General features: G+C 42.3%; 1 protein-coding gene and 1 long non-coding RNA gene across 2 annotated transcripts; both read right to left on the reverse strand.

Moving 5' to 3' along the window:
- Window positions 1-4,029: 4,029 nt before the first annotated feature.
- Window positions 4,030-4,439, reverse strand: LOC112956582 (clavesin-1). The gene has a single exon (XM_026050091.1). It carries the CDS (start codon window positions 4,420-4,422, stop codon window positions 4,030-4,032), a length of 393 nt encoding a protein of 130 aa, XP_025905876.1. The 5' UTR covers window positions 4,423-4,439.
- Window positions 4,440-4,506: 67 nt separating this feature from the next.
- On the reverse strand, window positions 4,507-14,150 carry LOC112956584. The gene is made up of 2 exons (XR_003251072.1): window positions 13,961-14,150; window positions 4,507-4,655 (listed from the first exon to the last, which is right to left on the reverse strand). It is a non-coding gene; the product is annotated as an uncharacterized LOC112956584 (long non-coding RNA).
- Between the last annotated feature and the right edge of the window lie 2,320 nt (window positions 14,151-16,470).

Genomic DNA, 16,470 nt, shown 5'->3' on the forward strand with positions numbered 1-16,470 from the left:
GAGGATTCACTACCATCTTGCTATGGCATAGAGCAGAGTGGGTAGAATTAACAGTATTAAGTGATGAAGAAGCATGGAAACAGTTTGATGTTTGAGGTGGCAGGAGAACTCTTTTCTGGCCCATCTCGCCTCCACAAACGACCACTTTCAACACCTAGAACTTGAGGACCAGACAAATGAGGTCAAGGACCCAGGCCCATATAGGGGGTTGTATAGAGTGAGGCAGAACTGAAACAGAAGAAGGCAATATACAGAATGTGGAAAAAAGGACTGGCCCCTTGAGAGAAATACAAAAATGTTGTCAAGGAATGCAGGGATGCAACAAGGAAAGCTAAGGCACATTTGGAATTAAATCTGYCAAAGAGTGATAAAAATAACAAGAGCTTCTTCAAATATATCAATGGCAAAAGAAAGATTAGGGAAAATATGGGTCTGCTGGTGAATAGGGTGGGTGCTCTGGTTGTGAAAGACACAGAACAAGCAGAGTTACTGAATGCCTTCTTTGCTTCAGTGTTTACCAAGGGCAGCCCTCTGGAATTCCAGACGCTAGAAACAAGAGTAGAAACCTGGAGAGAAGACTTACCCTAGGTAGAGGAAGAGTGGGTCAGAGAACACCTAAGGAAACTCAACACCCACAAATCCATGGGCTGTGATGGGATGCACCCCAGAGTGCTACATGAGCTGGTGGATATTACAGCTAAGCCACTCACCATCATCTTTGAAAGGTCCTAGAGAACAGGGGAGGTGCTGGACGACTGGAAGAAAGTCAATGTTATGCCAATCTTTAAAAATGGCAAGAAGGAGCACCCAGGCAACTACAGGCTAGTCAGCTTCACCTCCATCCCCGGAAAAGTGATGGAACAGCTCCTGGCTGTTGTCTCCAAGTATGTGGAGGACAAGAAGTTGCTCAGGAGTAGTCATCATGAATTCACCAAGGGGAAATCATGCTTGACTAACCTGGTAGCCTTCTATGATGAAATGACTAGCTGGATAGATGAGGGGAGAGTGGTAGATGTTGTCTATTTCAGCAAGGCTTTTTACACCTCACAACATCCTCCTGGGCAAGCTCCGGAAGAGTGAGTTAGGTGAGTGGACAGTGAGGTTTGAGAACTGACTGGATGGCAGAGCTCAGAGAGTGGTGATCAGTGGCGCTGAGTCCAGTTAGAGGCCTGTAGTTAGCGGTGTCCCCCAAAGGTCAGTCTTTGGCCCGGTCCTGTTCAATTTATTCATCAATGACCTGGACAGAGTGCTCCCTAAGCAAGTTTGCTGATGATACCAAACTGGGAGGAGTTGCAGATACCCCAGAGGGCTGCGCCACCATCCAGAGGGACCTGGACAGACTGGACAATTGAGTGGTAAGAAACTGTATGAAATTCAACAAGGGCAAGTGCAAAACCCTGCACCTAGGGAGGAATAACCCCAGWCACCAGCACAGGCTGACGACTGACCTTCTGGAGAGCAGCTCTGTCAAGAGGGACCTGGGCGTCATGGTGGACCACAAGTTCACTATGAGGCAGCAGTGTGTCCTCATGACCAAGAAGGCCAATGGGATCCTGGCATGCATTAAGAGGAGTGTCTCCAGCAGGTGGAGAGAGGTGATCGTCCCCCTCTACACAGCCCCGGTGAGGCCACACCTGGAGCATTGTGTGCAGTTCTGGGCTCCCCAGTACAAGAGAGATGTGGAGCTGCTGGAGGGAGTCCAGTGCAGGACTATGAGAATGATCAGGTGCCTGGAACATCTGCCCTATGAGCAAAGGCTGAGAGAGCTGGGTCTGTTCAGCCTGGAGAAGGCTGAGAGGGGACCTGATCAGTGTGTATAAATACCTCCCTCAAGGGAGGGAGTGAGGAGGATGAGGCTGGCCTCTTTTCAGCAATAGGACTACAGGAATTGTCCACAAACTAATGCTTCAAAAATTCCACAGGAACTTAAGGAAAAATAAGTGGTAAGGGTGACAGAGCATTGGAACAAGTTGCCAAGAGAGGTTGTGCAGTCTCCTTCTCTGGAGATCTTTAAAACCCACTTGAACGCAATCCTGTGCCACATGCTCTAGGTGACCCTCTGTGTGCAGGGCTTGGACCAGATGATCTCTGAAGGTCCCTTCCAACTTCAAGCATTTAATGATTCTATGATTCTATGATATCTTTATGAGTCAATGTATGAGCCAAATCTTGTCCTTGACTCATACTCTGAAGACTCCTACCCCAAACCCATGAGTAACAAAGGTAAAAAAGCCAACTGAAATAACACTCTTTGTCTCTTGAAATCAGAAAGGAGTTGATTCTCTGGCTGAAAAGAGGTAGAATTTGTACATGATTTTTAGGTTAACTGAGGAGTTCTGTCTAAGAAAATGCAGCCTAACCTTTTAGTCCAAGCTTTTCTTATTTCAGGGTTTAAATTATATTTTCAGAAACAAATTATCTTAAACATAGGAACAATATGTTATTGTCTATATGCACTCACACACAAATACATGCTTAGTTATTAGAAGATGTTCAGAATACTTGAGCCAAAATCTGTCAAGAATCAATTTTCTACCAAAATCTCACTGAAAGTCTTATACAAGAGCATTTTCAGCTCTCCCAGAGAAGGATCTGATGAACCAGATCATAAGGATTAATCATAAGGATTCATTTTGTTAAAGGATCAGTAACCCGAAGCTGGCTCCGTATAATACCTAAATCCTTTAAGTCAACCAGTAGAGTCACAATGCTTCTGGCCTSTAAAGCTCATACTTAGTATTAATTCAAGATACATGTTCACTCATCTGTCTTTCCAGCCTGGGTGGTAAAGGAGGGAGTTTCTGGTTGGAAGGGAAAATTCACAGTTCAGACAGAGTGCTAAGCCCCTTGTTAAATCACAAGAGACAAACTACTGGTCTCAGTCAATAGTAATTTTATCACTGGCTTCAGCTGGGTGAGAGTTTCACCCAGAGTGTACTAATTACTTTTGTATATGCAAAACTACATTTCTTTGTATTTATTTCCTAAATCTCTAAATGGATCAAAACTTTCCCCAGAAAAAAAAAACATTAAGCACTGCAAGCACATATGTACTACTCCTTAATAATTTCTGTAATGTTAATCCAAAATCCAATCTAATCTCCTTAGACTATGTCAAGGCAAAATCCTGGAACTCATCAGAATTTATGGTGTTGAAAACCTGAATCTAGATTTGGTCTGATTTTTATCAGAAACTAGCAGAACACATGGCAATCCTACAGCTGATTGCATTTCTCAGTCTCAGCATGAAGGCAGAGGAATTGTAATGGAATGAATTCTGACAAAGAGGACTATGGGACTATGTCAACACCATATTCCTGGGCTTTCCCTATTCCTCTTTTTTTTTCTGTATTTATATCACTTCAAATAGATAGCAAAAGATGACTAATCACATTAAGAACATCATTTTATACTAATGGCTGGAAGATATCTTTGTTCATAGTATTCTGTAAAGAAACTACTTGAATGGAAAATACATATCTCCCACTTAGCGCAGTAACCAGCATACACTGACCAGAGTTTGTAGAAAATATGATACAGTTCTGCAAAATTTCATAGCAGATTCTGCAATTCCTGAAAGGGTTAAAACCAAAAAAAAAAAAAAAAGATCTGTTAAGAAGTCTGGAAATAAGATAAACATGGTCAATTCCTTCTGAACTGAAAGATTAATGAAAACTACCAAGTATTTTGAGACATGTTTCTTGTAAACCTGTTCAGCTAATCCATGACATTATTGACATAATTATACAATAGATATCAATTTTTTACAGCAAGTTGACAATATCTATCTTGAAAATGGAAATGTTTATGGAGAAGAATACAAGCTACTTATCTGAAACATTGACATACTGTTATCATGGAGGGTGTTATGTCTGAGGAATGAGAGATTATTATGTCAGATAAAAGCTTCGCTGAAATGGACTCATGGTTTCAAAATGTTTTACTGACATTGGGGCTTCAAGTATGAACACAAATAGTCAGCTGAGAGTTGAGTGTGTGTATGTAAAAATATAAGGACATCATCTACATTTACCTACTCTGATCCCAGTTGGCTGCAAAGAGCAGAAGGATCTTCCTGCCACAGTGATCACGATTTTCCAGTACTCCTGGGAATCCATCTGTGAGAGCTCGTTTGATTCCTGGATCATCAGCCTTGAAGTTTTTGAACATATCCAGATTTAGCTGGCGGTACTGGAAATACTGAGCCAGCAGTCTGAAGGCCTCGGTTTGGTGAAACTTCCTGGCTCGGAGAAATCTCAAGATGAAGGCATCATCTGTACGTAAAAACCCAATATCAGGCCTTGTGATGATCATGTCCCTGACTTGCTGGATATCCTGATGCAAAATGTCTGGGTTTTCATTCAGTTCCAGACGGGCCTTCTCTATAGTCTCTGGACTAAGTCCAGCTTGTAAATGGGTCATCTCTGCTAAAACCTCTTTTCCAAATTCTTTACTTCAAATATTTTAGAAGAAATGCTGATTCCATTTAACTAATAGGCTGCTGTAAGAGTAAGCCATTCAGAAAAATTTTGCTATCAAGTTGATATTTAACAAATGAAAGTTGAAACTTTTTCTTATTCTTGCAGAAAGAGCAACATGCAGCTCATACGTAGTATAATCCATCCAAAGGAAAGAGCCATTTACTCCATCACTTACTGAAAGAAAAAGCAAATATATAAAAGAAAGATTAAATACGTGTATAAAGCTTATAGAAATGCACTTCCAAAGTTTATATAGCAATAAAATTATTTTGCGTGCTTCTCTGTAAGAGGATTGTAGTTAAAAAATYCAGAATAGGTGCAGAGAAAACAGCCACTGGCATCTAGAATATAAACACTCAAATTTTCAGAAAGGGAATCTAATGAACTGATATTCATAAAGTGTATTGGTTTAATATTAGAGTATGCCTTAAAAAGTTATTGTATAGAAATGTGGGAATTACAGCATTCCATAACTTAAAGCCCTGAATGACAAAAGTAAAAATAGAAGTTATTTTTTGTGCCCCAAAAGTTACATTTTGACTTCCTAAATATGCAGATTTACAGTTATGACAACAAGTAAAACAACAGTTAAGCATAATTTTATGACCTGCAATATCAGTTTGTAGTTTTTTTTGAATTAGCTCCTAAGTTATTCATGAAACTCTGATAAAACCCCAAAATTCCATCAGCACCAGAGATATTTTCTACTTGGTAAAACCTCACAGAAAATATTTCCCATTCAGATCTTATGCATCTTTTAGACAGTGAAGACAAACCACTGTGTTGTTGGTATGAAACACAGTGTTACCTCAGAAGTAATGAATATGAATGCCTGAGAGAAGTATGTCTGTTGTGATATACATGACAGACCAAAAGTATAGTATGGTCCTGGCTAACCTATTTTTTCTGGAAAGATTACAGACATGAGTATATGGATACCTTGCTGAACATAAAAAAACAAACCCCACTTTTTTGACGTTTAAGATACAGGTTCATTTCCTTCCCAATAAACACTATCTATAAGGTCTTTTAACACTTAGGAAAATACTTCATTTGTACTACTCATATTCCTCCTTTATTTCTCCATTTGCAGGTCTTGGTGAACTCATGACAGTTCTTAATTTCTAGGTGACCTTTCACGTTATTTTGCAAAGTTTTGGGTCTTGTGAGAGAGTGCAGCTACATAATGATGCTTCTGTAAAAATGAAAGATTGTATCCATTTGTTAAATGTTGAAAACTCAGGAAAACTTCCCATGATTAAATTGTTTGATGAATCTAACCCAATATAGTGTCTTTTTTTCAGCTGAAAATAAATACAGTTTATTCCAATTTCCTATTTTCAGTAACATTTATCTTCCCTGATTTTCATGTTCATCCTTGTACTTTGCCTAGAAATTGTTTTTACATGTGTAGAATAAAGAATACTTAAGCTGTTGTGTATGAGCAAAATGAATCTCTTATATTTCAATGACATAATTAGCAAGATGCTGTCAGTGAAGTCTGTGTAGTTACACTTGCATGAAATAAGATCAAGGTCTGTTCCAGCTTGAGATGTAAGTGAAGAAAGATCAAAATCCATCCACTGTCGTTTTTTTTTTAAAAAAAAAAAGAAACAGTCAAATGAACAAAACCCCACTGCTACTTAACTGATCTATCTATCTCTCTCTCTAATTTGAGGAAAAGAAAAATATGGATTGAAATTTAAAAGGGAAGCCCTCAGTGAAATACATACTTTATTATATTTAAAGGAAGCTATTTGGAAAATTATGAATTATTGACAGCAAGAGCACTGTTTCACTCAGCTGCTCCCCTGGGCTCAGTGTTCTCATCTCAAGCAATGGGGACAGCAGCCATCAGCGTAATTCTTAGCCTCCTTCCAGAGGCTGCTCAGAGTTACATCCCTAGACCTGGAAGTTAATCAGCACAAGGGATAACTGTATTTGTTTTACTTTCTTTATACCAAATTAGGATAGCTCTCCCAGTGTCAACTGAACTATACTGGCATAAAGCTGATGTAGACCATAGGAGATTCACACCCACATTTTGCGTTTGAAAGTTGTGTGGCTTTACCACCATTTTCTTGCATTAATCATCTTTGAAAATGAGCAGAGTGTTGGTGGGTCAACTATGATCTCCTCCAGAAGGAAATGGGGTAGGACCTCACAAAGGAAGTCTGGACCTTCAAGTTTACTTCTAGAATTTCTTTGCAGCAGATGCCAAAAGGGATGCTATATGTAATCATCATGGTTTGCTACCCTCTTTCAGTGGATTAATGGCGGTTATGCCTGTGATGTATCCAAGGAGAGAAAGCTAAATGTTTCCCCAGTCAAAATTTGTTGAAAAACTTAAAAATATTCAATCTAACAAAATACAATAATATATTTTAAAATACATGCCAGGGTTTTTTGACCATGAACTGAGTTATAGCTATGGTTTGCAGTTAACAGGAGAGATTCTATCGATTATTCTGATTACCAGCCTGAACAGACTTTGCTCTAAAATACTTTATTGGCATAATGTGATATATTGCAAAATAATCCATAAAAGTGTAAACAACACTGTCACTGTCCAAATCACACCACATATCATGGGGCTAGTCCTAATCCACTCTAGCACTTCAAAGAGGTTTTGTGATTTATATGGGTTTATGATTTGGTCCTCCCACTGTTCCCCTAGGCAATATATTTACTACTCCAGTGCTACTCAGTTTAATTGYAATCCTGCTTTCTCTAATCATACTGATTTACCCTGATTCCTAAAGGTGTAACCTTCTCCATTTTCATCCCTCCCCTAGAAGATTTTCTTTCTCAAACAGTGCTGTGTTCAGCTCTGGTTCATCTCCTAATGTCTAAGACAGTTATATATTTTTTTTTTTTTTCCAAATGAAGGTGCTGCCTTTTCTTCCAGGCTTGAATATTGTTGTTATGTGTTGGCATACTAGACTCTTTGCTATAATTTCAACAGTTGTTTTTCTGTGTTCTGACTCTTTGTTCCCAAAGGACTATTTGCTCTCCTGATGTCTTTTCACAGCCACTTACAATAAATCATCCCTCCAAAGGAACAAAACTCTATTTTAAGCAGAGAAAAATAATTAACAGAGATTTGGGGCTTAACATATTAATATACAGAGGGAAAAGGAATTCACCAAAACTACGGTGTCACCATTTCAAGTTATTTATTTTCAGTCACAACCAGAAAATGACAAGGAACAGAGAACTGCTTTATAAATAAAGTAAAATATCAAAAATGGAATACAGTCTTCTGACCAACAGCTTATAATTTTACATGACCCTCAAAAATAAGATCTACTTAATAGCAAAATTTATATTAATAATTCATAAATAACTAAAATGAAGACAATATTTTAAGCATATCTATGCCCCAAAGGCCTCAATGTGCTTTACTTCTCTCTGTGCCATGATAGCTTTCAGTTCATCATTCAACAGTTCTATCACAGTATCTCCTGTATCACTACAAAATTTGCCAACCCTGCTCTTACTGATGATGGCTATTGTCTGGATCATCTTGTTCCTGGTCACTTAGCTGTTGCTGCAGCATCATCTGCCTCTTGAAGCACTGTCATGTTCATTTGGCCTTTTCCACTTCAGTTTCAGACAGGCTTTTGGTGCCTCTCTCTAATGAGTGTTTTAGATTCAGTCCATCAATATATGCCATCTGAAAGTTCATTTACATAGTTTTCAAATGGGGAAGGGTTTGATCCTTATCTAGTAAGAATAGTCATCACTGTGTTATGATTTGTTCTATTACATAACTCCTAACTGCTAGCATTCATACAGATATTAGCTGCTAGAATCATGCCAGAAGTTAAGGAAGCAAAGGGAGTGGGCAGGAAGGGATGGAAAATGGTAATCAAGAATAATTTCATTTCAGAGTGTGGGTGTCATCTCATTAAATTGCTTTTTTAAAAAAATATATATTTTGATGTTAACTGTGAAAAACATCTGGAGGCTAGCTTCTGCTTAGCAGGGACTACTCTGTAAGGGCAAGGAAAGATGAAGCCATAGCTGTACTTATAGTACAAGAATGGCTCCTTTGGCCTCTTGTGGGCTCTTAGTAGGAGCCCAGAGTAAACAGACATAGACAGAGTCATATACTGGCCCCATAAAATAAGCCCAAAAGAGTGGTGAGAAAATCTCATTGTCCTTGGCWGCCAGATCCTCAGTGGAGAGAAGTGAAACCTTGAGTGATTTGTTTGATGTCATGGAGGACACATTTCACAGAGCTGAGACAACAACATAAGTTTCCTGAGTCACAAGTCTCCACACTAACATTTGGGGAGCCTCTCCACAAATGTAGAACAGCTATAGTAGCTCCATAACAAGGGAAAAACATGGAGTCATGTTGTACWCAGAAACTGGGAGGTATTCTGAAATTCTCCAATCCTAGAGTAAAAGCAGACCTCAATAGCATCATCAACATGCCAGYAGTTTGGCATTTCTTTATGTTTTTCCCAGTAGGACACCCGTGCTCTGGGTTCACCTTGTATCAAAACTCAATGGCCTGACTTCCACGAAAATCATAATCATCACCTTCTCTTCTGTATCCCATCCCTTAGGACTAAATCCTCCCAGTGAACTTAAATGAGGAAAATATCTCAATCCTTTCTTCTTCAAGGTCTAGTGCTCTCATAGACTTTCACTAGGGAATTGTTCCTTCTCTTCAACATGAAAATAGGAAATGCTAGACTGTAAAAGCAGCAAAGAGAATTTAATGTTTTTTCACACTTTCTTGGGACCTGATCTCCATGCTGCAGTACAATTACTARCATTTCCTTCAGCTCAATGAAAAATAATTCATCACAATTTCCTACTGTCCACCTATTACAGTCTTCCAGTCAGCTTCAGACATTTACAGTTTGACCTGGAGTCACATTTATCCATTCAGAAGTGGTAATTTAGCCATGGTACAGTACAAGCAAGGCAGCAACTGGACCAAAATTTGCAACTTTATATGCAGTGTGCAGGGTAGCCAAGTCTGCAACTCTAACCTGCAGATGTTAACTCTAACCTGCAGATGTTCCTGTTGTCACTATAACTTTTCAGGAATGAGCAGAGACTGATGTGACAAGGCTTTATGATTGAAATGAAATAAAGATTTTTACCTCACTATCTTTTGACCTCAAATTTGCAGACTTCTTATCTACTTGCATATTACCGTGTAAACTTGTAAACAAACAAGTCAGACAAAGCAAACAAACAGACAAATCCTATATGAACTTAATGAGAATACTCCAATCTTTCTTTAAATTACAGTTACAAGTTGCAGTGTACATCAGTCACAGGTGAACTGTGAATCTCTATGGGAATGGCCTGCATGAACATGGTCATACAGCATGTAACATACCAAGGAGGCAAGCACTAGCTGTGCAAGATTGACATGTCAGTCATGAAATAYTCCAAGTATTGGAGTATTTGCAAGCCTGCAAAGCTCCTGAGTGACCTGAAAGGTCACTTAGTCCAAAGGTATAGAAACAACTCATAGAATAAGTTATCAGCAATATATAAAGCAAGAATTCTGATCTCCCCCAGACATGAWAATTAACCTACACATAGAAATTTAATAGCAGAGGATTTTAACATTGGTACCTGAAAGTCCCTAAGTATAATGAGCTGATTGTCTCCTGACATCTGCACAAGGCAGAAGATAGGCAGAAGATGGAATAAGTACAGCTTTAATAGCATGATGTTTACCTGATTTTATAGAGCTTTTACAGTTTTCCCCACTTAAAAAACTTAAATTCATTTAAAAACATTAGACAAACTTCTGCATTATGAGCTTATTACCAACAGTCTCCTTTCTGTTTTGTACAGAATTGTCATTTAAAAAAAGAATAAAATCAAATTTTTTTAGGAGTAGGAGACAAGGAAGGAGGAAGGTGGCAGGGAGAAGGAAAGTTTGGCAGGCAGCCAGGAGAGAGGGAGGGAGGGAGGGARTGAGGAAGGGAAGGAGAGAGAGAAGGAAGGCAGGAAGGAAGGAAGGAAAATTTCTGCAACAAGAAATTTCATGCATTTTTTTCTTTCATTCCTATTCAAGTCTGGGCAAAAATACAAAGATCTACACACAGGCAGCTCTCCCAGAAKTGCAGAAAAGGATGGTAATATGCTGTACATTTGTTTTCTCGGTTGAGGAACACATTTTCCTGCTAAGGAAAAGAGAATCCTGTTTGGAAATTGTCAAAACAAATCTCAAGAATAACATGAGTAACAAGAGGGATAAGGTTTTGAATTCTTCTACCAGAAGCCATGTGAACTTCTGCTCACTGAACTTCCCACTCCATAAAAGGCTGATGTTGCCTCTTTTTGTTAGTAGTAGGATCTGATTGTCACATCTTGTCTGTGTATGTGCCAGGCACCACAGCAACGGGCTGAAATAGAAAATAACACTCACTTGCCAAACAATAGCACAAATGCTTCAGCAAATGCACACTTAAATTAAGAATTGCTGTAGCTTGCTGTTCTAGTTCAAAGGATTTTCTCCAAATCCATTTATGAAGCTGATCTTTCGTAATTTAACTGGCATGGTTCTCCTTAGGAATATGAGGAGATTACTGGTATGTGTTTCGGTGAAACATTTCCTGTGTTCAGAGCACAGGGAGTTTAAGGAATTCAGTGCAGTCTGGGAGGAGTCTGCAGTCCCTCCACTGCTGAACTCAGTTGTATTGCTTATACTACTACTACTCAGTAGCACCCAGTGCTACTCGCTGTCAGAGTATCTTGAGTATAAAAATATAAGAATGCCAAGATTCTTAGAATAGATTACAATATCTTCCCCTGTTTCACATGCATTCCAAGGGYCTAATATTGAACAGTTTTCAAAGCTGGGATGAGTCAACAGAATTCTTAAGATAACATTTTAGAACAGATAAATATCAAAATTGGTTATGTTCAAAACCCAAGCTGGTCCTGTTAACTTCAAGCTGGGATGCCGTTTTCAAACTGGAGGAAGATCTATAAGGTTATGTGACTYACCGTTACACAAAAAGGAAACCCCTTACCTTCACTGTGCAGTACATGGCATAATACAGTTACATAATATGTCATTTAGATGCTGGCACTGCATTAACTTTTATTACTGGAGAAAATCTGTGTTATCATCTGATTACTCAGAAAGCACATGAAAGCTGCCTTTCTGTAATTTAATTTTTCCTTCCAAATATGATCCAGTCACTGTTCAGTGATGGACAGCAACAAGCCATCTGGTCCTTAAATTCATTATTACTGGAAATCAGCATTTTGAAAAGGGAAAGCTCCCTTCTTCCGGTGACCTCCCCCTCACACCAGGATCAAACCATCACACATGGAATTAAAGTCAGGCTGGTAGCAGGTGAGGGATTTCTCTAGCAGTTACTTGTTTTGTGTTCATTTTCTGCATGAAGCCATCCCTGAACACATGGAGTGTTTGCAGAGACCACAACTTAATTCTTGACTTCCTGCAGCAAATAAACCACATGGTTCACCCTGCATCCTCCCTGCACACATCATTCATCATCATTTCCCACTGCGAAAGCAGAACATTTGACTGATCCTTCTTGATTCCCTGCTCTCATTGTTCCCTCCTCCCTCTCCAGGTTTACTATGCTTGGTCAAACAGGCATCAATTTGATGTGGAGCAAATGGCTACCTGCTGGCAAGCTCCTATCTATGTATGTTTGSTCGGGGTCATTCCTTGGTCCCTCAACTGCCAGGGTCAACCCTCTCCCTCCATCTGACCTCTCACTTGCTCTGAAATTGCATCTTAACTTTTCCTTCCAACTAGTGCTTGCCTGGCTCCTGGGGAGCCGATCTGATTTTTCCAGTCTCCCTGCCTTCTTGCAAGAAGGATAGAGGCTGTGAGGAGCAAGGGAAAGCAGAAGGGGAAGAGTGGGAAGAAAAGAAGAGCAGGATAAAATGGGCAGGGAGGAAAGGAGGCAGAGGCGGCAGGGGAGCAGGTTGTTGAATGGTACTTGGAACAGGGGAGGCAGGGCAAAGAGGAGAGGAGACAGAGGAAGCAAAGAATGCAAGGCAGGCAAGGAGGCAGAAGGTAGGGAGCAGGGAGGCAGGGCAGGAAGAAAGGCAGGAGGAGAGGAAGGGAGCAGAGAGACAGGGCAGACAGAGAAAAGGGAGGAAAGAGTCAGGCAGGTGCAGGCAGGGAGCAGGCAGAGGGGCAAACGGGTAGGGAATAAAGAGGCAGGGAGGTACAGCAAGCTAGGAGGCAAGGAGGCTGAGCAAACAGGCAGAGYAGGCCTGCAGGGAGGCAGAGAGGCCAGACAGGCTGGCAGAGAAGCAAGACGGAGAGGCAAGGAAGCCAGGCAGGCAGGGAGTCAGGCAGAGCAGACAGGCAAGGAGCAGCACAGGCAGGGAGGCAAAGCAGGCAGCCGAGCAGGCAGGCAGGGCTGGCAKGGGGGCGAAGCAGGTAGGTGGGCTGGGAGCAGGAGGCCAGGCAGTCAGGCAGAGAAGGCAGAGGTGCAGAGATAGGCAGGCAGCCAGGAAGACAGAGCAGGGGTACAGGGAGCAGGAGGCTGGGCAGGCARGCAGAACAGGCAGGGATGCAGAGCAGCAGGAGTGAGGAGCAGGGTGCAGCGTGGGCAGGAGGCTGGACAGGCAGATTAGGCAGGGCTGCAGAGCAGGCAGGTGGGTCCAAAGCAGGCAGGGGTGCAGAGTGGTTTAGAGGGGTTTAGAGGGGTGCAGAGCAGAGAGTAGGAGGCCAAGCAGGCAGGTGTACAGAGCAGGCAGGGGGATGTAGAGCGGGCAGGAGTGCAAAGCAGGCAAAGGGGTGCAGATTGTGTAGGGGGTTGCAGATGAGGCAGGGGAGGTGCAGAGCAGGCAGAGAGCAGGAGAATGAGCAGGCAGGCGTGCAGGGCAGGCAGATGGGTGCAGAGCGGTGGTGGGGGCTGATGAGCTAGCAGGCAGGAGTGCAGAATGGGCAGGGGTGCAGATCAGGCAGGTTTGCAGAGCCATCAAGGGTGCTGAGTGGCTGAGGGTGCAAAGTGGTCAGTGGGGTGTAGATCAGGTGGGGGTGCAGAAGCAGGGCCGGAGGTGCAGGAGCAGGGCTGGGGTGCAGATCAGGCTGGGGTGCACAGCGGTCAAGGGATGCAGAGTGATCAGAGTGGGCAGGAGCAGGGCCGCGCGGTGCAGGAGCAGGGCTGGGGTGTAGATCGGGCCGGGGTGCGTAGCGGTGAGGGGGTGCGTAGCGGCGAGGGGGTGCAGAGTGGTCAGAGGGGGCAGGAGCAGGGCCGAGAAGTGCAGGAGCAGGGCCGGGGGTACGGGAGCAGGGCCGGGGGTACAGGAGCAGGGCCGGGGTGCAGGAGCAGGGCCGGGGTGCAGATGGGGCTGGGTGCGGAGCGGTCGGGGGTGCGGAGCGGCCCCGGCGGGCGCTCCCGGCGCGGCGCTGTCCGCCCGGCGGTGCTGAAGCGCCGCAGCCCGGCTCGGAGCGCCGAGAGCCGCCCTGCTGCAAGCGGAGAAAAGCCAAATGCAAATACCTGCGTAGAGCCAGGCTGCCTTGCCTTGAGGCGGCGGGGGGCTGCGTGGGGTGAGTATTTCCCCCGCGGTAGGTGTCCGTGCTCTTGAGCTGGGTGGGCGAGAAAGATCTCCCGGCTCCCAGGTTCAGGCTMAGATCTCTCTAGAAAACTGTGAATGAGAGAGCGCCAGCTCCACGGGGCTGTGAATTTTTTTGGTAGGAGGCGTGTGCACCAAAGCCTGGGTCCTTCCACACGGCGGCTGCCGTCCCCCTGGGTCCTAAGCCCTCCTGCCGCCCGCCCGGCTGCCTTCCGGCGAGCAGAGCGGGGGTGATCCCAGGCTGTGGGCTCAGGGTACTGCAACCACCCCAGAAATCAGGAAAATGGAGCCCTAGGGCTGCTGGCAGCTGAAAACACAGCCCTACAGGCATCACTGCAAGTACAGCACTGCAGACTTGCACCTGACAACATAGTCTCTGCTGTATTTATTTATCACATTACCCTCTCCCCACCTAAACGCAGGGACACTGCAACCTCCTGTGGCATTTACGGTAGCCACAGAGAGAGTCRTCTTCATTTTCATCTTGGGAGCATCCTCAGCAGATGTGGTGCTTGCATTTTTAGGATGATTTTCTCCTTGAACTTTCCTGGTGTCTTATGGGACACCCGTATGTTTCTATAAAATCTTTCCATAACGTCCTTGGCTCCGCAGGCAGAGCACAAATACCTACTGCACAAATACCTCCCTTTTGTTATGGGAACCTACAAATATTATTGTAGTATAATAGAAAGGTCTTTCTGTATGAGCCTCAGAAAAACTGGTCTATGCTAGGAAACAGTATTTAAAATTTGGCTGGCCTACTGGCCCTGTCAAATCAAGATTCACATTCAGCTGCTCATATCAACATAGTAAGCTCTACCAAAAGCATCAGTGAAAACCATTTCTTCTGCTGCTACTCCTGCATACTGTGGAGTATAAGTGGTGGATTGAAGTCATCTGGCTATATTTGTTTCTTTATTTTGAGCATTCTGTGTGAGTTACTGAGGCAACTCATAGTACTGACAAATTAATTGATAAAATAACAGTAATGATAAAGATTAATCTATCAAACATCAAGTTATGAACTCTGAATCATGACTTCCTAGATCAGAAAGTCACATACTCCTGAAAAATGGGGTAGAAAATGTCAAAGAGTGGCTCTGTCTTATCGAKGACCCTGTTCTTCACCTTAGCAATCCACTGGTTCGCACTGCTGGAGTTAGGCATTGGSTTAGGGGGATCACTCATCTAATCCAGGACTGCCTACTCTGATGTTTTTATATACAAAGAAGACTTTCAGACTGTRAATGTGGTAGAAATAWTTTTTTTTTAAACCACAGCATATTTTAAAAAGTATATGAGGTTTTTAATCCTCAGACCCAATCACACTGGCTGGAAGAGAGTAAGTAGCAACTTAAAGSCAATGAACTCAAAGCTCTTGAAAGAGCATTTATTGCAACAGTTGACGGGAGAGTATTTGGAGTTCTAGGGAAGTTAGTAGTAGTCCAATTAGTAGAATAAGTAGTCTAATTAGAATACTATTTCCTGTGCAGAGATCAGTTTGGAAATAAACCAGTATGTACTCTGTTGTCATAATCCTGTTGCAAGGTTTCACCCTTTCACATATGATAAAGATGTACTAGTTACTGTAACTATGCAGTACTTTTCTGGGAATTGTTAATAATACTAGGTGTAATGAACCTCTAACCTTTCTAACTTAACTGCCTTGGACAGCCAAGTCTGGTGGTTCTTAAGCATGAGACTGGGTGCGTGCTTAGCATTCTGGAAATTCACGCTTTTATTTGGTTTGTTACTTGCATTTTTTTTTCACCTACTAATAATGTGAGGTGACCAGTGCCTCTTGAGCCACTGGCTCATTGACATGTAACACACTGCATTGCTACAAGTGACTCTCTAAACACTTTACTGAAGGGTCTTAGACTGATCCTACTACAAATATTTCCAGCTTTCTCCTCATCTTCAATCTACTCACTACTCCTGAGTACTGAGAACAGACTTGAACATGCTTCAGCTCTTCTCTCCCTATGCATTGTCCCCATCATTATACTTCAAATCAAGTTACATTCTCAGAAAAAATCTATATTTAAGGTATGAATMCTTCAGCTTAATAGAAATATGCCTGGAACATATAAAATTCCGTTTTTGACAGGAGGGAGCTGAATCCTATTCTCATTTACAGTGCTGAATATGCACAGTTAAGGAGAGCAAAATGTGCCAATAAATGCAGTTTGTCACTGAAGTCATTAGGCCTGACTGAATACACAGAGCACATTGGTTTAGCAGGGGGAGGATATTTTATGCATCGTCTTTTGGGAGTAAAAGAGTGTTTTGATACTAAATTTATTCAATTCTGGTCTTCTCTATCACCATATACATATATCAAATAATTGTCTTGGAAAGCAAATATATATCTTCAGTATTACTGAAGAGTATCTACATATGTGGCCCTAGGGACACACGAAGAGAGCCAGAG

The sequence above is a fragment of the Nothoprocta perdicaria genome, unplaced genomic scaffold (assembly GCF_003342845.1).
Source record: "Nothoprocta perdicaria isolate Ctin4 unplaced genomic scaffold, notPer1 scaffold_65, whole genome shotgun sequence".
NCBI lineage: Eukaryota > Metazoa > Chordata > Aves > Tinamiformes > Tinamidae > Nothoprocta > Nothoprocta perdicaria.